Source organism: Dysidea avara, chromosome 10, assembly GCF_963678975.1.
Source record: "Dysidea avara chromosome 10, odDysAvar1.4, whole genome shotgun sequence".
Classification (NCBI taxonomy): domain Eukaryota; kingdom Metazoa; phylum Porifera; class Demospongiae; order Dictyoceratida; family Dysideidae; genus Dysidea; species Dysidea avara.
Genome location: NC_089281.1, coordinates 5,022,601 through 5,046,209, shown reverse-complemented (window position 1 = coordinate 5,046,209; position 23,609 = coordinate 5,022,601). Strand labels below are relative to the sequence as shown.

Here is a 23,609-nt window from a genome sequence, read left to right as displayed (position 1 = left end):
TAGATAATCAAAAGTACTAAAATATTTCAGTTCGAAAATATCACATGCGCATTTACGCTCACATGTGCCACTGCGGTTTAAATTAATGCCAGATCTATATTTAGCAATTTGATTGTCATATTTGGTTCAAACCTGCAAGAGCGCGTGTTTGCACATCCCATTGCTGTTGGGCGTTGTTGGATAAGACTCTTCTACTTGTTACACAGGTTAGTGGCGTGTATTTGTGCAAGATTTTAGTAGGAAAGGTACTGTTTTGCTTTTTGAATGCTTTAGGTTAGATTTTATGACGTATTGTTGGAAATGTAAGCTAGCAAAGGTGCCTTTTTCTAGTTTGGGTGTGGCGGAATAGAAAGCTTTAACCTGCCTGTTTGTAAACTTTTGTTCCTCTTCTAATCTGTCTTTTGTGTTTTTCTTGCAGATTCAACTGATAACAAAAGAATGGCAGCTGGTAAGTGTGAATTTTTAGTTATCACGCTGTATGGTTTCGTTGTGTGCTAATTTGTTTGTTTTCTGTGCTTCGTTGCTTTCGCTCATGCAGCGCGGCAAGGTTATTTGTGTGTTCTAAACGAATTATCCGTTTTCTTTCCATTTCTAAAACTCGGCGGCTGAAGCAGCTGCGGCAAAATTATTCGAATCGATCCGCGCGCGAATCCCGCTTCAAATCCGAAGACGAAAAGCTCTTGCAAACTTTGTCAGCTCCACGGCAAGGCATATTGCACTAATTTATCAACTTCTACACCAAATAATGCATCACCATACGCAGGGCACTGGTTAGCTTGGCTTTGAGGCTGTAACCTGCACACTAACCAGCCCGTTTTGGTCAGGCATCTACAATCTAGTGTATGTGTAAATATCTAAAGGAACCATTGGTGAAATTAAACCTTTGGAATGATTTTGGAACAAAATGACATTGTTGTGTGTTTTGTTATGTTTGCTACATCACTTTTATGATGTCATGTGACCTTATGAATCGGTGTTCTTTGGTGTGTCAATACATGATCACATTATACTATGGAAAAACAGTAGTCAAAGTCAATATAAATATTGTCTTGAAAAAGTTTGTTTTCAGTACAATGAAGGATCACTAATATTCTAGGCAATAGTTAGACAACCTTGTGTTTGTTTCTTACTGAGTGATGATTATGTTTGGTATCAATTACTTGGTGATTTAATGTATTGCAAGTAGACGGAACAGCAAATACAATGGATATACTGTCATGCAAAAACTACTGATTTGAATAGCATCCTGAAACAAATATACATATCAGTTCTGAGATTTCTATAAATGGGTAGATTTTGTACAACAAAAAGCTAATCTGTATCTACTAGCAACGTTTAAGTGAGCTATGTTCCATGGGAAATTAGCTGTATATAGAGTTTTGATACTATTGCTTACAATTTCCTATTTTCTTGTCTAGTTCCTCCTAGCTATGATGGTAACCAAGGCTACCCTCCCCCTCAACAGCAATACCCTCCACCAGCTCAAGGCTATCCACCACCACCCCAGCAAGGCCCTAATGTTGTTGTGGTCCAGGGTGGAGGTGGCCAACCTGTCCAACATACCACCATCATCCAAGGAGATCAAAAGAAAGTCAACCATGTCCTTCATTTGTTGATCACGCTATTCCTGTTTCCTCCATGGTTGATTGTATGGATCATTCTCTGCTGTATATATGGCTGTTAACCAGTTGAACTGTGTTAATATGTGACTTAGTATCATGTAAATAGACTATCTCTATCATATCACTTATCATGAAGTATATACTTTTCCTCGTACTTTGTGGTTTGTGGAGGAGTGCTGATGTAATGCTTAGGTATGTGTGGTATGTTCCCACCACATCCTGCAAGTTTTGTTTGGACTATCCTATAGAGTAGTGTTTGGTGCATTATCAGCCAGTACACTTTTAGTGATGTCATATCTTAACAGAAAAGGTGATGATTTTTTTAGAATTCCACATGTTTCCATGGCTACATGGTGTTGATTTGAAATTAGCACTTGCAGTGGTAGTGAAAGTATGTATAGTAGCATTACTGTTAGCATTGACTAAATAGAAGTAAGGAAGATGGATGGATGGAAACAAGCCTTAGGAAGGCTGGATAAGTCATAGAATATTAAGGTAAGTCTACTTGCCTGAAAGATAAGTGAGAAGAAAACATCACAGTGCTGATATTATTTCATAGTAGTACTAGTCCAGCGATGCTATAACAGTCCAATCATTGCCTCTTGATCCAACAATGCTATATGTGTACTGTGCCCTTGATAATTGTCTGAATATGTCATTAGGGAGCTGGTTATATGGTTGTAAAGCGAGCTATTTTGATGCAACATCTTTGAATGTCTGCATAGAAGTAAATGTACATTCTAGGGAAACTGATGGAGTGATTCAGTAGCATGATGTCTGTTACCACATGTTACTGCAGATGACTTTGTAGCTGTTGTGACTGAGCTATGTGTGTTGATGGTTCCATGTTATAAACTAGTTGCAAAATTCAACTTTGAGGCAACTTTCTGCAGTGTTGGCAGTTCATTCATCAGGTTTCAGTGCTCTGAAATGGCTAATAAGCAGATGACATCATATGTCGAGGTAAATACTTCCTACTATTTGCTTGAGCATTGGCTGCCATATTCTCTGCTTTCTGTGTAAATCTGAATAACCTTTCATGAAGCATATCCCGTGAGGTATAAGCTTGCACGGGTTTTTCTTTTTTTTCAATTTTAGTGGAAAGCATTGTGAAATGAAGCTATCACAATATTTTCCGACTTTCAAGAAACATGATTTTTTTTTTCGTGGCATATGATTTTATTGCCATTTGCAGTGCACGTCTTGGACACGGTGTATGTTGCATAGTAAGCAAACGCAGGTACCATGTATCGAACTATAGTGCAGGACTTTTCACCTTGACAACAACCATAAATAATTGGTCCTGCCAACCTTGTATGAGACTAGTATTCATACATTCTCTTCGGATTCTGTGCTGCTTGTGTCTTGGCGTGTACACTATTAAAATGAACCTCAAAGAATGCTGTTATTTTGTCATTTTACACTACACAGAATTTATTCAAGCACAGAATTTAAGTATGTTCTGTCCTAACAACTAAAGGGGCCAGATGTTTGTAACAAGACCAGCCATAATTCAATACTTGTTTGTTTTTTACATTTGCCGCTTGTGAAGTTTTGACTTAATGCTACTTTGTACCTTGGGGACATTTTATGTATTACTAAAGCTGGATATCTTAAGAAGTATCAGGTCTTTACATCTTTTCTCTTTACACTTAGTACCTCCACCCTATGATGGTTCTCCACAAGGATATCCACCACAACAGGGCTATCCGCCACAACACGGTTATCCACCACAACAGGGTTACCCTCCTCAGCAGAGCTATGCTCCTCAACCAGGATACCCCCAGCACTACCCACCACCTGGCGGATATGCCCCTGCTGCCCCTCAACAGCAAACTTCCAATAATGTTGTGGTAGTGCAAGCTGGGGCACCTGCTGTGCAACAAACCACCATTATTCGGCCACAAAGGCCCAAAGTGAACCACGTTCTTCACTTACTAATCACCATCTTTATTTTCCCTCCATGGGTGTTCATATGGATAATACTGTGTCTGATATATGGATGTGACTGAAGTGTTGATGAACTGGACTTGGAACTTGATTTTGCTGCTGCTGCCATAGATTCACTTTTATGTTTATTTTATTAAATAATTATGTGGTTAAATTACACTGTCACTGAGTGAAGTAGTGTATCAATCAATTGTACGAGACCTACTGTAGAATACGTACTCATCATATTAGAATGTACCTTGAAGTACTTATGGGCTTATGATGAGTCTTGCATTGCTGGATTGTATGAAGAAATGTTGAATTGGTAGAGCAAGAGACTTGTGAACTAAATCTTGCCTGGTAAAAGACAAAAATTACTTGTTACAGAAGTTGATTAATCGAAACCCACAATCGATCAGTAAAGATGGCAATAAACATGTAACAGTAAAGAAAGTGGTGAAATATGACAGTCAAAATAGGGATTGGTTTTGTAGTTTACATTACCACCCCAGCGATCCCTTCTTGTTTCTCATGGCTTTTGAGTGATCCCTATTCCCCATTTAAAATTTATCTAGTAAGATGATCATTTCAAACGGAAGTGGATTCTCATGTTTGAACTCGTATGAGAAAAAGAGGTAGCTCCTGCTACTGGACTTAGAACACTAGCAGCTGGTTTGAGGGATCGATTGAACATACTCCCTAGCCAAAGCACAAGTTGGTTATACCAATCTCTTTGGTTGTTCGCTGTAGTGAAGCACAACTGTATCTGGCCTTGCCAAATTCCCTTGTGGCTGTAATCAAACTATTTGCATTAAAATCACAAATTTCATCGATGCAAAAAAATATCACAGTAGCTAAGATATGCATGACCTTCCAAGTTTACAGGTGTACACTGTATGTGCCTTGTTTGAATTTTGTATTACTTTACATCAGTTATCATAATTGAAGAAGTATTAACTAGAATATCACAATTGTTATGCAAAGTGTTTGTGCTGTTAGCAACACATTAGAAGTCTATTAAAATGCGAACATGGTATCCAGTTAAAATTTCATAGTGATAACTTTCCTTACAGTTCTACTCATATAATCTGAAGGCAGACGAGCAACTAAACTCATTTCTCAAGTTAAATTACTTACTGCTTGCTGAAGACGTGTTCACATTGGCTCTATAAGGATGCCATGGTTGAAACGTGCATATTGTGTACATTATCACTTCATTATCTATTCTAATACCTCCTGGCTATGATCAACAAGGGGGATATCCCCCTCAGGGAGGATACCCACCTCAACAGTACCCCCCACCAACTCAGGGTTATGGCCAGCCACAAGGTTATGCTGCACCCCCTCAGCAACAGTCTTCTACCAATGTAGTTGTGGTGAATGCTGGAGGACCATCTGTCCACAGTGATCCAACAACCTAAGGAGAAGGTCAACCATGTTCTTCACTTGTTGATCACCATCTTTCTGTTCCCTCCATGGGTGTTTGTGTGGATCATCCTCTGCTGTATCTATGGATGTTAACTGTTTAGTGTTTAGACTGCTTAACACTTAATATTTGCCAAATGATTTGCTATTTTTGATGACCTTTTTATTATTGCTGGATATAGTGATCTAAAAATCAATGGCCGAGTTAACCTGCATGTTATGGTATAGCTCATACAGAGAAGAGGTTGATTATTTGTCATATAAAGCACTGCAATATTTACCAAGTATGTTAGCAGAGCCATGACACGTACTTAACTGTTTTACTTCTTATTAGTGACATACAATCATTAACAGGGTTTTGTGTACACACATGCATTACCACATGTTTTGCAGTTTTAATAAGTACAGCACCAGTAGTACTTAATAGTAAGGATCATGGTCCAAAACAACTAGCTACTATGCAAGTGAGGCTTAAATTCTAAAATCTTGCATGCAACACCTAAGCCTTATTCTTTTATACTATCTTCTAACCCACACAACAAGGTTTGTAGTGGGCTACAATGTGGGCTTGACATGACAAGATGAGGTGGTCTGGCACGAAGTTATGTGGGAAACTCTACTTGAGCTATTGACGCTTTTGTTGGCCATTCAGCAAGCATTTTCTATGCTCAAAGAGTATTCTACAACATGGCCAACTGCATTAACCACAACACATTTAATATTGTGTGAGACATCCCAGTACAAAGTTTCTTATTGACCTCAACGAAGTATGTAGTTCTTCTAGATGTGAAGCCAAGTACATAGTGGTACTATGTACTAGTCCTCTTGTGAATAGTATTGTAATGTGTTTGGATTTGAGCATTCTTTGTTTAGTACTTGCATACATATCTTATGAGTATAGCCTATCCTGAGAGTTGTTTTAGTTATGTGGAGGGTGTGTGTCTGCGTGCGCTGTCAGCAGTACATCAAGACAATCGTGTATATACTAGAAATTCAAACATGGTGTCCAGTCCAGTTGACATTTCAATACAAGTCCCAATAGTACAGTACATTATTCAAAATATTATCTACTTTATAGTACCTCCGGGATATGATCAACAGGGAGGATACCCACCACAACAGGGAGGATACCCACCACAACAGCAGCAGTACCCCCCACCAACTCAGGGTTATGGCCAGCCACAAGGTTATGCTGCTCCTCCTCAGCAACAGTCTTCTACCAATGTAGTTGTGGTGAATGCTGGAGGACCATCTGTCCAACAGACGACCATCATTCAACAACCTAAAGAGAGGGTCAACCATATTCTTCACTTGATCATCACATTTTTCTTTGCTCCTTGGTTGTTTGTCTGGTGCATCCTGTGCTGTATCTATGGATGTTAACTTGCTTGACAGTTTGGGCACTTTACTAGAACTGATAAACATTTTGCTTTTTAAAACTTAAATTGATTATCATACCTTGTTTGTTGTTGTAACTAATATATGTGTAGCTGTCACAGTTATTGTAGTGCTAACATCCTAGCTAGCATTGTTGGGACGTGTATATGTTGCAGTGGAGGAAGTAGTTCTACCAACCACAAAACATTATTATACACTAGCTGAATTGACTTATCAGCATTGTTGTGGGATTGGGCTTAATTTATTTCACATGAATTTCAAAATGGAAGTAAATTGTCATGTTTGAACCATGTAAGAGAGAAAGGTAGCTGCTATATTGGCACCTGCTACTAAATTTAGAGCATTAACAGCTGCTTCATCCATCTCATAAATGACAAGATATGGTATTATCACACATATGTTGAGCATGTCCTACAGTTTCAATAAGTGTACTAGTATGATAGAAATTATAAATTTAAAAATCAAGTAGTAGGAATCCAAGCAATAAAAGGGAGTGAAACAAAAGAGATGAACAATGGTAGCTATTACAGCATAGTTCGGTGGGAAATCCCTACTTTGGCATTGAACACAAAACAATTGCTATACCATGCCAAAGTAGGGATTTCCCACCGAGCTATGCTGTAATAGCTACCATCATTCATCTCTTGTTTCACTACTTTTTATCACTTGGATTCCTACTTCATTTTTAAATTTATAATTTTTATTATATTAGTTTGTTCAGTTTTTTTGTTAAGGCATACAGCTAGCTATAAACATGTGACTGTTCTATTAGGGTGACTGCTGTATTAGAGTATCTCAAGTCAGCCTGCAAAAATGTGCACTTGCCCAAAAAAGGGCGTGATTTTGATCGATTGAGTATCTCAAGTCAGCCTTCCAACTTGAAGGTGTGTGGTCACTGAAATACAGCTAGTAGTGTGTCATCGTGGTACTTTCAATCAATAGATCGATAATGTGTAGAATGAAGAATGGGTGTGATCTTGTGACCTATCGTGAAAGCTATCTAGTACCAGTACCTCCATACAGTAGCCTCCATCATAGATTATATCAGTAAGGAATTTATAATCTATGCCTCCATACAGTAGCGTAGTCTAAGTGCTTAAATAATCTTGTGGCGTCTATTATGCTGCTTAAAGAAAGTGTTGATATGGAAAATTAATGCCTCGATATGGTTTCATTGGATAAAGAAGAAGACAAGCAGCCTGATTGAAGATAAAAAAAGACAAGCGCAGAGGGCACACACTCGTCGGAACCCCAAAAGGCACATCCCACTGGTGAGTTTGTTAATGTGGCGTAAAATGGTGGCCATCCATGCACTGCTTCGTTTGGCCTCTAGGCTTGCAACTGTGGTCAGGCAGTCAGTCTAAAATTCAAGTTTTGGGTGATTTTTAAAATTCTGTATCCAGCCACCTGTAAGCATTTAATGCTGTTTATGTATCATATGGACTAGTACTATTCCGTAAAAGTAATTTTTTGTCTTGTACAATATCGCTAGGATAATTTTTAAAAGTGGAATTTTGGGTGGTGTGCGAAATTTTCACCTGGATTCCTACTTAAATGGTATGACCATACCGTTTGATACTTAATGGTAGGGATTCTATTCTCTACTATGCAACACCTATAACTCAACAATAAAATATAGTGTTCTTTGGACTCTGAAGGCCAATGGCTAATTGGCTATGAAGTAACTGCACTTTTGGCTCAATTCCAACTGTATCATCTGGACGCATTGACATTACTAGCCAACTGGCTAAAATTGAGAGATTGTTTTCTACCCTTCATTGCCATTTCAGTACTGTTTTATCAAGTGCCTAGTAGGGATGCCACGACATAGAAATTTTATGTCACATGTGATAGAGGTTTATGTTACGACATGTCGTATGTCATGACATAAGCAATTGTTATTCTCACAACTGAAGCTATTACTTATTGAACTATATAGCTATTTTGGTTCAAACATGCAAAAATATCAGCAATATTAACTGACATCAACAACCAACATTGCTCATACTTATTTGTCAACTTTTCTCATTTATTGCATCAAATTGGATCAAAATAAATGGAAAGGCGTGCATTATTAGGAGATGTTTATGTGTTTGTCACGACAAAGAAGCCTATGTCATATCATGGAGCTTTATGTCACGACTATCGTGGCATCCCTAGTGCCTAACAGCATATTATACTTTGCACAATCTCAAGCTTCTATCGCATACAAAAGATATACATATGGTAACTAGTGGAAAAGTTAGATCAGGCAACAATTTCTTCCAGCAGTTCATTCCACGTCTTTGCAGCTACATACCGAAAAGATCTCTGAATTCTTGACTGCCTACACTGATTTAGTCTAGCACATTGGTCCTTATAGTGCAGAATTCATGTCTGCTACAGTGGAACCTGTCTAAAGCGGTCACCTTCGGGCCAAAAATATGTACAGAGGTGGCTGCCTAACTCAACATCCTGTCTAAAGCAGTCACAAGCAGTATTGATGTTGTAATTGTATGCAGTGTTTTTATATCAATATAATAATATACATAACTGATAGACATTGTGTTAAACCCTAGGTTGAGTAAAGAACTGTAATAAATCTGTTTGTTCTAAGTTTGTTTCAGTTTGAAATCTTCTAAACCTAACAACGTTCTGTGAATATCTTCAATGATTTCTTCATGCCCGCTTTCTGTAGTAAACTGCAACAAATCACTGGCTGCTTTAAGTGCATCAGAATATGTCACTATACTACTGCAATCTGGTGGAAAAATTTCAAGTTCGTCACTACTATCATCAGACTGACCAGCAAGTGGCATATCCTCTGCTTCTGGACTGACAGAGCAAATCTACTCTTGTAGCTCATCTCTCCGTTCACCAGGGTTGTTAAATGTAAAATAAGTGCTCAAGTCATCATCAGCTGAACCATATTCATTAGCAGTGATTTCCCCTTGCATTCGGCTCACAAGTTCTCCTAGCACTGCCGTATCTGCTGCAATATCTGCAAATGGGTCTTGTTCATCTTCAGTTGTGTCCCCAGGGATAGCTCCACAGTGTTTAAAGCATTTTACTATTACAGATGACTTCACCTGTTCCCATGCAACTTTTATCCACCTGATGGCCATCAAAATATCAACTGTCTGTGCAATTCCAGAAGCACTTAATTGAGTTGAAATCTAGTTGTGAAACAACATGACGAAGTAGGGCTCCTCTGTACAAAAGCTTAAAATTCTTGATGATTCCTGCATCTAGCGGCTGTAACTTTGATGTAGTGTTTGCTGGTAAGAAAATGACTTTTATGTTGGAAATTTTTCCTACAAACTCCGGATAATGTGGTATAGCATTGTCAAGGAGCAACAAAATTCTTCTCTTTTCTTTGACTAACCTTTTGTTTAACTTCTTCAAAACATCCTCCATTATTTCACTTGGCATCCAGGCTTTTGGTTGTGAAATAGTAAGGAATTCCCAAAGGATTTGAAATCTCATATTCCCTTGAAACATCTAGGCTTTGCTGCCTTTCCAATAACAATTGGGGCTTCCTTCCCACCAGCTGCATTGGCAACAAACGCAATTGTTAATCGCTGTTTTGCCTTTTTCCCACCCTTACAGTTACTTTTCTTCTGAGCTAATGTCTTTTCAGGAAGTGCCCTATAAAAGCAACCTGTTTCGTCGAGGTTCCATATAAACTTGCCTCATATCCTTCCATTACTGTTTTCACCCATTCTTTCCAATTGTCTACTGTTTCATCAGAAACATCTGCCGCCTCACCACTTACAGCAAACTGCTCAATATTGTGGCACTTTTTGAAGCTAGAAAGCTACCAATTTGATGCCTTGGATTCAGTGTTCCTCATTTTTTCAACCACAATTTTATATAGCCTCCTCTTGCATTGGGCCACTCACAGGTATGTTGCGTTGTCTTGCTAACTTAAACCAGCGAAACATTGCTTCATTCACTTCTTCATTAATGGAGGTTTTCGCTCTTTTCTTTGACAGTGGTGCATTATCTTCAAACGATCTCACTAGGCTATCCTTGTTTTTTAGAATACCTTGAATTTGAGTTCTTCCACAACTAAATTTCCCTACTATCTGTCTTGTACTTTCCTTCGGGTGTTTTTTGCAACACCTGTAACTTTTCTTTTAATGTTAACGCATTTCTTGAACTTGTAGCCATCTTCACAATTTATAGCTAGCACTTGGCTTTAACAATTACACGTGCGCGAGAAGCTGGTAACGGCATGGCAAGCCAGATTGTAGGAGATGCTGATTGCCTCACTATTGATTCGTTTGTTCGTGGTCACCATGTTTATCAATCAAGATGGACACCTTTTATCGGTGAATGCTTGGTTATTAAAAGGGAGCCAGATATCCCACACGATAAATTTGCAGTGGCTGTGATTCATGAAGGTGATGTTGTTGGCCACCTACCTCGAGGCATAACAAAGAATGTATCCTACTTTCTGAATCATGATGGAAATGTTGAATTCTGTGAAATTACAGGACAAAGATGCTACCGGGGCGGTGGACTTGGCATTGAATTTCCATGTTGGTACAAGTTATATGGACGATCTTTGTTCCTTGAAAGACTGAAAGAATTGTTACATTAAAATGTTATAGCTGTTATTATTTGTTGGCAGCTTAATGCGAGGTAATTTGTATAGCAGCACCTGGCTGTTATACGTGACCGCTTAATGCAAACTATTTCTGTACAAACTGATTGGGAATCGGTCCCGACCGTAGTCATGTGGCCGTTATGCTAAGGTGACCACCCAATTCAGGTGACCATAAAGGGAGGTTCCACTGTACGAAGTTATTGTATTATGTGATATGTAGGGCCATCTTTTCTTCAGTCACAACATAGTATGCAGCTCTCCAATGCTTTAGTCGTTTCTTGCACATACTTGGTGAGCTACTAATAATAAACCCTTTTTCTTGCTGTGAAGTATTTAGACTTGTTTTGGTTGCACAATCAGTAAATGTCATGCAGAATTCTACTAAGTTCATATACTGTATGCTATGTTTGAATTTTGATCATTCTGGTTTCATGACCTATGATACCGATGTACATATGTATAGTATCTCTTAAAAACCTGCTGTACTTCTAAGAGTTGTTATGTTATGTGAAGTGAGTATGTGTGTGTGTGTGTGCTGTTAGCAATACTTAGGATGAGTGCGTAGAAATTCAAACATGGTGTCTAGTTGTAAGAGACTTTCCTTACAGTTCTACTAAACATGTAGAAACTAAATGTGTATAACCTGTGTAACAGGCATGCTGCTACCAAGCATGAAAGGTGCAGATTACATTCTTAATGCTCTTACTACATTTTTTGCTGTTTATCATCATCTCTCAAATGGTTTAACAAGGTCTAAGTTATAGTTAGAACGAACCGACAAGGTTTCTACACGATTTAGGGACCTGATGATGATGATGTAGGCGAACACTACCCGCAAATTAATTACCAAGGCCACAGGCTGAGGTAATTAATTGTGGGTAGCCGAAGCCCACATCGTCAGAGGGACACTACATAGTATAGAAACTGACATTGGCTCGTCCTACAGGGTAAGTAGTTTAGAAAATTTGTCTGATTAAGCAGGCAAAGGAAGATCGAGATAAAGTGGCAATGTGGATACTAGCATCAAGATTTACCCTTCCAGGCACACCATATAGTAGCTATACTATGCCTGGATGAGTGCCAATGACACTTGTCTAGTCCAGAAAGTTAGCTATTACAAGTGGCAAAACGGCTGCTAGCATCAAGAGATACCCTTCAAGTTTATTAATTGTGTCAGTGCCACACTAACATTGCAGCATGGTATAGCTATGGCTTGTTATAAGTAGTTTAGAACTTTCTCTAAGCGAAGCCAGGTTGCGAGTACAGAAAAAGTGAAAGAAAGTAGCAAACTGTGGCTGTTGGTATCAAGATCCACTCTTCAAGTTGATAGTGTCAGCGCCACAACTTGTGCAGGCACTAGTGTATCAAATGATGCATGTCTTGTCCAGAAAGTAAGCTAACAGTAAGGCTATTGTGTATTTGGTTTAGCCAATTTTCGTTTGATCAATGTAGTAAACAACCATGAGCTAGACCACAGGTTTTTAACTAGTTAGTAACCCTGCCACAGGTTTCTATTGGATTTAGTACCCTCATTAAGCCTCTATAGACATCAAAGGAAATTATGCGTAAATTTTCGATAAATCTCCACTAGTATTTTCCTTCTACTTGTTTATTACTTTTTCTAACATTTCATGACTGGTGAACCCACACATACTGCATCAAAAGAAAGAATGGTGCCAGAGTTGTTTTCGTCCCCAATTATCAGTTTATACATCAAAATTGATGTGGCCATTAATCTTAAATTGTTTTCAGTTATATTCAGCCTGATACTTAGCATTACAAAAAGAAGAACGGTATGAGGAGTACTTCTGCAATCAATACAGAAAATACGGACAATTCCTGTTACAAACGTATATATCACATTACTACCACAAATTAACACCTTGCACTGTGAGTGAAAAGAAATGGAACACAAAGGAGGACTGCATTGTATACACTGCAGTATCTCAAAAAGCACCTGTCAGGCTGTGGTGATGTGTAACAGTGAAAAATTCAAGCATATAGAATCATTATTGTCTGAAAGCATCAGACAGGCAGTTAGTTATTCAGTAAAAAGTTCCACTGAGTAATTTTTTGAAAAAAATTTCCTAGAAACCTATTAGAAGGCACTTTTTGGCTTAGCTATACCTGCCAAGGCACCATGAAGGTATTGTGAGGCTGATTTCTGGTTAATAGAAAGCGCTAACGTACATGATCCTAATATACAGTACTACCATACTATATGATCAGGATTTACACAAGATGCCAAGATTGATTTCGAATTCTATGTTTTGCACCCAATAGTACAATACATTGTTGTAATATTATCTACTCTAGTACCTCCAAGCTATGATCAACAGGAAGGATATCCCCCTCAGGGAGGATACCCACCTCAACAGTACCCCCCACCAACTCAGGGTTATGGCCAGCCACAAGGTTATGCTGCACCCCCTCAGCAACAGTCTTCTACCAATGTAGTTGTGGTGAATGCTGGAGGACCATCTGTCCACAGTGATCCAACAACCTAAGAAGAAGGTCAACCATGTTCTTCACTTGTTGATCACCATCTTTCTGTTCCCTCCATGGGTGTTTGTATGGATCATCCTCTGCTGTATCTATGGATGTTAACTGTTTAGTGTTTGGACTGCTCGACACTTAATATTTGCCAAATGATTTGCTATTTTTAATGATCTTTTTATTATTGCTGAATATAGTGATCTAAAAATCAATGGCCAAGTTAAGCTGCATGTTATGGCTATCTCATACAGAAGAGGTTGATTATTTATCATATAAAAAGAAGCCGAACGCTTTGCAATATTTACCAAGTGTGATAGCAGAGCCATGGCACATACTTAACTGTTTTACTTCTTATTAGTGACATACAATCATTAACAGGGTTTTGTGGTTTTACACACGTGTGCGTTACCACACATTTTGCAGTTTTAATAAGTACAGCACCAGTAGTACTTAATGGTAAGGATCCTGGTCCAAAAAGGCTAGGGTGTTCAGCTACCATGCAGGTGAGGCTTAAATTCTAAAATCTTGCATGCAACACCTGAGCCTTATTCTTTTACACTATCTTCTAACCCACACAACAAGGTTTGTAGTGGGCTACAATGTGGGCTTGACATGACAAGATGAGGTGGTCTGGCATGAAGTTATGTGGGAAACTCTACTTGAGCTATTGATGCTTTTGTTGGCCATTCAGCAAGTACTTTTCTATACTCAAAAAGTATTCTACAACATGGGTTCAAACCCAACTGCATTAACCACAATGCGTTTAATATTGTGTGAGACATCCCAGTACAAAGTTTCTTATTAACCTCAACACAGTATGTAGATGTGAAGCCAAGTACATAGTGGTACTATGTACTAGCCCCCTTCTTGTGAATAGTATTGTAATGTGTTTGGATTTGAGTGTTCTTTGTTTAATACTTGCATACGTATCTTATGAGTATAGCCTATCCTGAGAGTTGTTTTAGTTATGTGGAGCTTGTGTGCGTGCACGTGTGAGCTGTCAGCAGTACATCAAGACAATCGTGTATATACTAGAAACTCAAACATGGTGTCCAGTCCAGTTAATATGTCAATACAAGTCCCAATAGTACAGTACATTATTGCAAAATATTATCTACTCTATAGTACCTCCGGGATATGATCAACAGGAAGGATACCCACCACAACAGGGAGGATACCCACCACAACAGGGAGGATACCCACCACAACAGCAGCAGTACCCCCCACCAACTCAGGGTTATGGCCAACCACAAGGCTATGCTGCTCCTCCTCAACAGCAGTCTACTAACAATGTTGTTGTGGTGCAAGCCGGTGGTGGTGCGGTCCAACAGACGACCATCATTCAACAACCTAAAGAGAAGGTCAACCATATTCTTCACTTGATCATCACATTGTTCTTTGGTCCTTGGGTGTTTGTCTGGTGCATCCTGTGCTGTATCTATGGATGTTAACTTGCTTGACAGTTGGGCACTTTACTAGAACTGATAGACGTTTTGCTTTTTAAAACTTAAATTGATTATCATACCTTGTTTGTTGTTGTAACTAATATATGTATAGCTGTCACAGTTATTGTAGTGCTAACATCCTAGCTAGCATTGTTGGGACGTGTATATGTTGCAGTGGAGGAAGTAGTTCTACCAACCACAAAACATTATTATACACCAGCTGAATTGACTTATCAGCATTGTTGTGGGATTGGGCTTAATTTATTTCACATGAATTTCAAATGGAAGTAAATTCTCATGTTTGAATCGTGTAAGAGAAAGAGGTAGCTGAACAGCTGCTTCATTTCATAAATGACAAGATATATGGTATTGTCACACATGTGTTGAGCATGTCCTATATTTCAATAAGTGCATACTTAATGATAGGATTCTATTCTCTATTATGCAACACCTATTCTCTACTACACAACACCTATAACTCAACAATAAAACAAAGTGTTCTTTGGACTCTGAAGGCCAATGGCTATGAAGTAACCATGCTTTTGGCTCAACTCCAACTGTATCATCTATGGATGCATTGACATTATTAGCTGACTGACTAAAATTGTGAGATTGTTTTCTACCCTTCATTGCCATTTCAGTACAGTTTTATCAAGTGCCTAACAGCATGTTATACTTTGCACAATCTCAAGTTTCTATCACATAAAAAAGATGTTACATCTGACAATAACAACAGTATATTACAATACATTTAATATCAATGCCAAGTATGGTTGATTGATTAAACTGTAATGCTTGGACTAGTCGCTCTTCCACACTGGACACATATACAGGAAATAATACAATCACAAACAGTACTCAAATAATTTTATACAGACGCACATACATACTTGTATAAAGCTTCTCGATTAAGAAATATAAGCTGTAATGGAAAAGTTAGATGAGGCAGCAATTTCTTCCAGCAGTTCATTCCATATCTTTGCAGCTACATACCGAAAATATCTCTTGAGATCTTGACCGCCTACAATGATTCAGTCTAGCACATTGGTCCTTCTAGTACAGTATTCAATCATGTCTGCTACTAAGTTATTATATTATGTGATATGTAGAGCCATCTTTTCTTCTAACTGTCACAACATAGTATGCAGCTCTCCAATGCTTTAGTTATTTCTTGTACATACTTGGTGAGATACTATAAATTCTTTTTCTTGATGTGAAGTATTTAGACTTGTTTTGGTTGCACAATCAGTAAAAGTCATGCAGAATTTTACCAAGTTCGTACTATATGTTGTGTTTGAATTTTGAGGATTCTGGTTTCATGACCTGTGATACCTGGTGATACCGTACAATGTACATATGTACGGTATCTCTTGAAAACCTGCTGTACTTCCATGATATGTGAAGTGAGTATGTGTGTGTGCTGTTAGCAATACTTAAGACAAGTGTGTAGAAATTCAAACATGATGTCCAGTTTTAAGAGACTTTCCTTACAGTTCTACTAAACATGTAGAAACTAAATGTGTATAACCTGTGTAACAGGCATGGTGCTACTAAGCATGAAAGGTGCAGATTACATTCTTAATGCTCTTACTACATTTTAGCTGTTTATCATCATCTCTCAAAGGTCTATTTAGTGATTAAATGTCCACTAGTATATCTTCAGGTGTTATCCCTTGTTTCCCTACTTTTATTTGATCCATAATCAAACTTAAAATGAATCACCAATACCTCTATTGCTTCCCTGTTTCGTAAACATAAGCTGGAGAAGAAGCATGAGTATGGTGATAGAGTCCGCTCTGTTGAGTTTGCTTTATTTACTTCCCTAGTCTTTTCCACTTTTGGTAGTCTAGGAAGAGAGGCTACCATTTCTTGCTGATTTGCTTTCAGCAAAGTGTGCCATTCCCTACAGCAAGATGCTATCTTGGATCCATTGTTCCCTGTCTTTTTCTTTGCTGCGCTCTGCCATTCTGGAGCAGATCTACTTTCTTAGGGCATCCCACCACCCCCGTTGAACTGTGCTTGGCAGAGAGCCATGTTGATTGTTGATTTAATTATAACATTTTTAATGGTATGGATCACAAATGATGACAAATATTGTTTTCTGTAGGGTCATATGTAATTGATGGCCAATTTTGATTGTTCTGATGTGAAAAAAAATATCAAACTTAAAATCCCTAATTTTTCCTTTTACTTGTTTGTTACTTTTTCTACATTTTCATGACTGGTGAACCCACACATACTGCATCAAAAGAAAGAATTGTGCCAGAGTTGTTTTCGTCCCCAACTATCAGTTTATACTGAAAATTGATGTGGCCATTAATCTTTGTTTTCTATTATATTCAGCCTGTTACTAGCATTACAAAAGAAGAACGGTATGAGGAGTACTTCTGCAATCAATACAGAAAATACGGACAATTCCTGTTACAAACGTATATCACATTACTTCCACAGATTAACACCTTGCACTGTGAGTGAAAAGAAGTGGAACACAAAGGAGGACTGCATTGTATACACTGCAGTATCTCAAAAGGCACCTGTCAGGCTGTAGTGATGTGTAACAGTGAAAAATTCAAGCGTGTAGAGTCATTATTGTCTGAAAGCATCAGACAGGCAGTTAGTCATTCAGTAGAAAATCCCACTGAATATTTTTTTGAAAAAGTTTCATAGCAACCTATTGGAAGCACTGAAGGAACTTTTGGACTTAGTTATACCTGCCAAGACACCATGAAGGTATTGTGAGGCTGATTTCTGGTTAATAGACAGTGCTAGCCTACATGATCCCTAATATACAGTACTACCATACTGTATGATTTACACAAGATGCCACGATTGATTGATGCCACAATTGATTAGCTAAATAATAAGTCATCCTGTGGTATGCTCAGCTACACACTACTCCTGACTATTAGAACATTCATATTAGTGAACTTTTTACAAAAAAAAAATCTTTACTCTTCCTCGTTCCTGTAGCTGCTGTAGTATTTCGAATTCCATGTTTTGCATCCAATAGTACAATATATTATTGTAATATTATCTACTCTAGTACCTCCAAGCTATGATCAACAGGGTGGATATCCCCCTCAGGGAGGATACCCACCTCAACAGCAGCAGTACCCCCCACCAACTCAGGGTTACGGCCAGCCACAAGGCTATGCAGCACCTCCTCAACAGCAGTCTACTAACAATGTTGTTGTGGTGAATGCTGGAGGACCATCTGTCCAACAGACCACAGTGGTCCAACAACTTAAGGAGAAGGTCAACCATGTTCTTCACTTGTTGATCACCATCTTTCTGTTCCCTCCATGGGTGTTTGTGTGGATCATCCTCTGCTGTATGTATGGATGTTAACTTACTTGACTGTTGGGCAACTAGTAAATACTTTGATATTTGACTTCATTTGATATACTGTACGGAGGGAAATTTTCGGAAGAATAAATTTTCGGAAATCTATGATAATTGCATTTCGGAAATTTAATTTTGGAAATAGCTAGCTAGCCACTACTCGGACAATTCATCACAGGGACGCGTGTAGCTTTATAGCAATAATACCGCAGCAAATTTAATTATACAGTGTAGTCATAGATAATAGATACCCCTACGTAGTGAAACAGCTGTCAAATTAAAATGCCATTTAGCTAGCTATCTTCATCGAGATAACTGGGCTACTGAGTTAACGAACCGAGTGCATGGAGTTTAGCACCGATACCGTCATTAGAGGGCATCATATTTACAAAGAAATTTGAACACCGGTAATAGGTGAGTGTGTTCAGTGCAATATAGAGCCGGGCAATGACCACGATTTGTATGCAGTGGCTATGAGAAAGCACGACAGGATTGTTGGCCACGTGCCAAGAACAATATCCACTCTATGTCACTTATTCTTGTCTAGTGGAGGAACGATCAATTGTACTGTCAACTGTGTGAGAAGATATTCTACTGATTTACCTCAAGGAGGACTTGACGTTCCTTGTAAACTAACGTTTCGAGGCAATCAAGCCATGATTGAAGAGGTCAGGAGACTCCTACCGAAAAGACCAAAGGATCCACCTAGTATTGTAGTAAAGTCCTCCCTTGTACAAAAAAACCATTGAAAAAGAGACAGTGGAGAAGCCACATGAAGCCATTGATGAAGGAACAGTGAAGAAGCCACGTCTTGAGAAGTGCATACCACCACTAGGTAACTCTGCGGCCATGCATAGTTCTGATTTGTGTGATAGTGGTTCCACTAGTGTACAAGCAAAGAGCAATGGTGATTTTAAGGAGCCTGTGGAACAGACCACAAAGCCAAACGTTGCAGTGGAAGGAAACCAATGCATAACTATTGAACCAGACGACAGTGTGATGGATGCAGATAAAATTGTGTGGTTGAAGATGTGCCGTGCTCAACTTTCTGAAGCAGATAGAATGACTTTGCTTACATTTGGCTGTCAGTTAAATGACAAACACGTTAATTTAGCACAGAAACTCTTACGAAATCAATTTCCGAACATTAAAGGTCTTACATCAACACTTACACAAACCCAGGGTAGTCAAGCCAAAATCAATTCTGTCATACAAATAATTTTCTGCCACAGAAACCACTGGATTACTGTTAGCAATGTAAACAGTTCTGGTAGCATTATGGTTTATGATTCCGTGTATACTTGCATCAGTGAAGAAGTAAAGGGAATTATTTTGAGCTTGTTTTATTATGATGATAGCACATCATTATCACTGGCTCCAATGCAAAAGCAAGAACCTGGATCTAACAATTGTGGTATCTTTGCAGTAGCTGCTGCCACTGCTAATGTATTTTCTTGCAACCCATCAGAGTTGCAATTAAGGAGGGTGAAATGCAAAAACACCTTTGTCAATGTTTTGAAGATGGGATGATGACACCTTTTCCATGTCACGATTCTTAATTACGTATTGTATAGCTATATTTTATCAGGTCAGTTGTTATATGTCACATACCTGTTAACGTACATATTTCAGTGTATTATCATTTTTTTTGTAATTACACATTATTTTGATCAATCTGAATGCTTGAGATATGCACTTAATCAAAACATTTAAATTGACAATGTATATAACAGTTTCAATCAAAGAAATATGCATAACTAGACCACATGAAAAAAAAAGAAATGGTATTATACAATAATGAAAACAGTGTACTGTACATACTACAGGATACAAACATTATCCATGCACTGTATCTAATCCAACAATCCAGCCCGCCTAAAACCATTAATGATTATTTCAGGCCTTGACAGCATGTAATCATACAAATCACGTAACCATTGTGCACCCAAGGGTTTGACAATGCTCAAAGCCAGATCAACCATCTCATTAGAATTTCCAGCAGCAAGTTGGATGTTCACTTGACTTGCATACCAGTTCTGAAATTTACTTCTCATAAACTCCTGTTGACTGACACATCGAAAGGTTGTAGTCTGTCCGTACAACAAGCAGGAATCATCAGTATGTGTACATTGTTATCCCTCAGTACCTTTATAACCGCATCTGTGCATTGGGCTTTGAACTTGTCGTAAATCACGGGTGCTGGAAAATTACTTGACAAATGCAACTCATGCCTCCGTCTGTCTATATAAAGTAGCAAAACTTTGCATATATACTCTAAAGTAGTTTTCTCGTTAGCCCAATGATTTGCTGTGTAGGTGATGTGCCACCCACTTGGTTGCTGGTAAACAGCGGTCTGTTTTTCCCTGATAAATTATCTGTGGAGGCAGAAAATAGCCATCCTTTGCTGCTGCAAATACAGCAGTAATTTGTCGTTTGTCCTTTACCCCTGTGATTTCAACTCGCTTCGCACCTTCCTTCTCCATTGTCCAGGAATGTACTGAATCCCTGTTTGATCCCAGTTTATAACTAAACTGTCAGGTATTTTTTCCATCCCAACAAAACATTTTGCATCAAGCAAAAATTGTGCTTTGTGCTCATCAAATGCTTCAGGTGTTACTCTAGCTGAAGTGGAAACTCTCCTCTTGACAAAGCCCATTCTATGTAGCAAGGACTTGGCTCAATCCTTAGTAGTAGTGATATAGCCTCCATTGGTGGTTAGCAAGTTGCTGTCATGGTTGGTAACAAAGCCTTCTGCACAAGCCATAACAAGAGCTGTATTCACCACACCGCCTTTATCTCGAAGCATTTTTAAATATTGTTCAATGTAGCTGTCCAACTACTCACCAAGCAACAACGGGCTTCCTCTTTTTTTACTGGGCAAATCTTTAACCACTGGTTCCTTTCCTTCTCGCTTTAGCTTAGCTATTTCTTCTGCGTACTGAACTTTACATGTGTAAACACTGCTAGATGGTAGCGGGAGCTTTGGGTTCAATCCTTCATAGTATTTGATCGTTGGGGTGATTCCCATTTCAACTGCTCTTCTTCCGATCTCAGCCCTTTCTGTATCGCTATATCTTTGATACTTCCCTCGTTTCGATGATTGACTGGTTTGCTCTATGCATTTTGACACAGAGATGTTGGCTGCTGAAATAGTGCTTGCTGGTACAGATCGTGATAATGGGCCATTTTCCTCAGGTAGGCAGGCTAGCTTAGATTCCGAGGATTCTTTACTTTCTGGCTTGCTACTCGCTGTTTGCACTTTCTTCAAGTACTTCCACATGACAGCCAATTAGCTAGCTAGCTACTTGAAGTCAGTTTTGAAATTTTCAAAACGAAAATATTTCGGAAATAAATTTTCGGATAGTGGAGATTTCGGAAATTTCCAAAAATTATTTCCTTCCGAAATTTTCCTTCCATAATTATGGTATTATACCTTGTTTGTGAGTAATAAGTTGATATTTTAGAAAAATTTATAACTATCATAGTTAGCTGGTAATCACAATAACCAAATTTTAATGTGTGTGATTGATAACGAATGCAAGTTTGCTAAGTTATGTGGTCTGGGCCAACTTAAGGCTGATCGATCAACAAAGCTCAGGGAGATAACCTCACTAACTCAGGGTTATGGCCAACCAAAAGGCTGTGCAGCACCTCAACAACAGTCTATGACTATGAACAACGTAAAGCTGGCAGTGGTGGTGTGCTAGTCGAACAGACAATCGATCATCATTCAACCACAAAAGGAGTATGATATTCTTCACTTATTTATCACACTGTTCTTGCAGTGGACCAAATGATTACCAGCAAGGTGTGTAGGGCTGGATTTGTCATATAGACAAAGCTGAAATGATCATGTGTTTTGATGCTTGTATCCATCTGAATGTTCTTTTAACTGTTCTTTTATGTACACATGTGTTTTTGATGCTTGTATCCATCTTTATACAGTAGCTATTTGAAGCTAGCTTGTACCTTCTGCTTAAGTGACACAGACTTCACTTATTTATAGACACTCACAATAGGTGGATGTGTACATAAAAAAGTGTCTGTGTAACACCTGAGGTTTTCCCAAAAACACTACATTGCTAGAGTTGAGATAATGGCATACACTCAGTGACATTGTGTAATATCTACTCAGTTGTACCGATCTATCCATACACATTAGCCATTACTACAAGCAGTGCACTATGTTAGAGTTAAAACACCGCCGTGCGTGTGTACGGAAAATACAGTACGAGGGGATGTGTCGAGAGGCTAATACACCCCCTCCCCCCCATCCTCCCCCGAGTACTGTATTAATTAATTTTTTTCGTATATAACTTCCTGGTCGCGTCTGGCTCGGAGCGATTTTCAGTGATAAGGATATCAGTAAGTGCTCATATAATCTATTTCTAGTCGTAGAACGAACTAATAGGATTAGTTTGGCTAGTTTTAACGATTTACAATGTCACATAACTGTACTGTATTTGCCCAATTAGCTGCATAACTGTACTTTATGACTTATACAGTACAGTTATGCAGTTGATTAGTACTGTATGGACAATACGATACGCGGCATCACTTTGATCCTCCCACACAAAGTACAATATAATGTGTTATGTTGTCCTCATCCAGATGTCTTTATTACACAGTGTACACACTACGTATTTCTGATGGATTGGTATGCCGGTTTGTGATTGCTCGAGGAGTATTTTTGTCTACAGTTTGAATAATGTACCATTGTTATGACAGTTGTGTATAGAGACCTGTTATGTGTTAATTTCATATTTGTATTGTAATGTCATGCGATATGTATGCAAACTATTGTCTTGTGTCCTTTTGCTGTAGTTCCTCCAGGTTATGATCAACAAGGTGGATATCCCCCTCAACAGCCGGGATATCCCCCTCAACAGCAGGGATATCCCCCTCAACAACAGGGTTATCCCCCTGCTACACAGTATCCTCCTCAGCCACAATATGCTCCACAGCAGCAGTCTAACACCAATGTAGTCGTTGTAGGTGGAGGTCCATCTGTCCAACAGACCACAGTGATCCAACAACCCAAGGAGAAGGTCAACCATGTTCTTCACTTGTTGATCACCATCTTTCTGTTCCCTCCATGGGTGTTTGTGTGGATGATCCTGTGCTGTATCTATGGATGTTAACTCTTTAACTGATATTTTACACATATTTTGGATTGAATTTACCAGATTGTTATATTATTTATAATGTGTCACTATGCTTGTAAGATTTTTGAATTTGATAATAAAGCGTGCTAGTGTGTAGCACTCCATACGATGTAACCATTACAATATACATTTCGTAAAACTGGTACATGCAATTCATTATGTACTTAAATCATCAAGATTAGAATGATTTATGGTG

General features: G+C 38.6%; 1 protein-coding gene across 3 annotated transcripts; it reads left to right on the top strand.

The window, feature by feature from the left end:
* Positions 1-52: 52 nt before the first annotated feature.
* LOC136237201 (cell death-inducing p53-target protein 1 homolog) lies at positions 53-23,527 on the top strand. 3 transcript variants are annotated; one of them, XM_066027523.1, is made up of 3 exons: positions 53-206; positions 419-448; positions 23,073-23,527. In XM_066027523.1, exons 2-3 carry the CDS (start codon positions 439-441, stop codon positions 23,387-23,389), a joined length of 327 nt encoding a protein of 108 aa, XP_065883595.1. In that variant the 5' UTR covers positions 53-206; positions 419-438; the 3' UTR covers positions 23,390-23,527. The 3 variants fall into 3 exon arrangements, 2 of the variants coding, with proteins under 2 accessions (XP_065883595.1, XP_065883594.1); XR_010692342.1 differs by lacking the exon at positions 23,073-23,527 and adding an exon at positions 6,055-6,497 and having other exon boundaries at positions 75-206; XM_066027522.1 differs by lacking the exon at positions 23,073-23,527 and adding an exon at positions 14,587-15,049 and having other exon boundaries at positions 76-206.
* Positions 23,528-23,609: the final 82 nt, after the last annotated feature.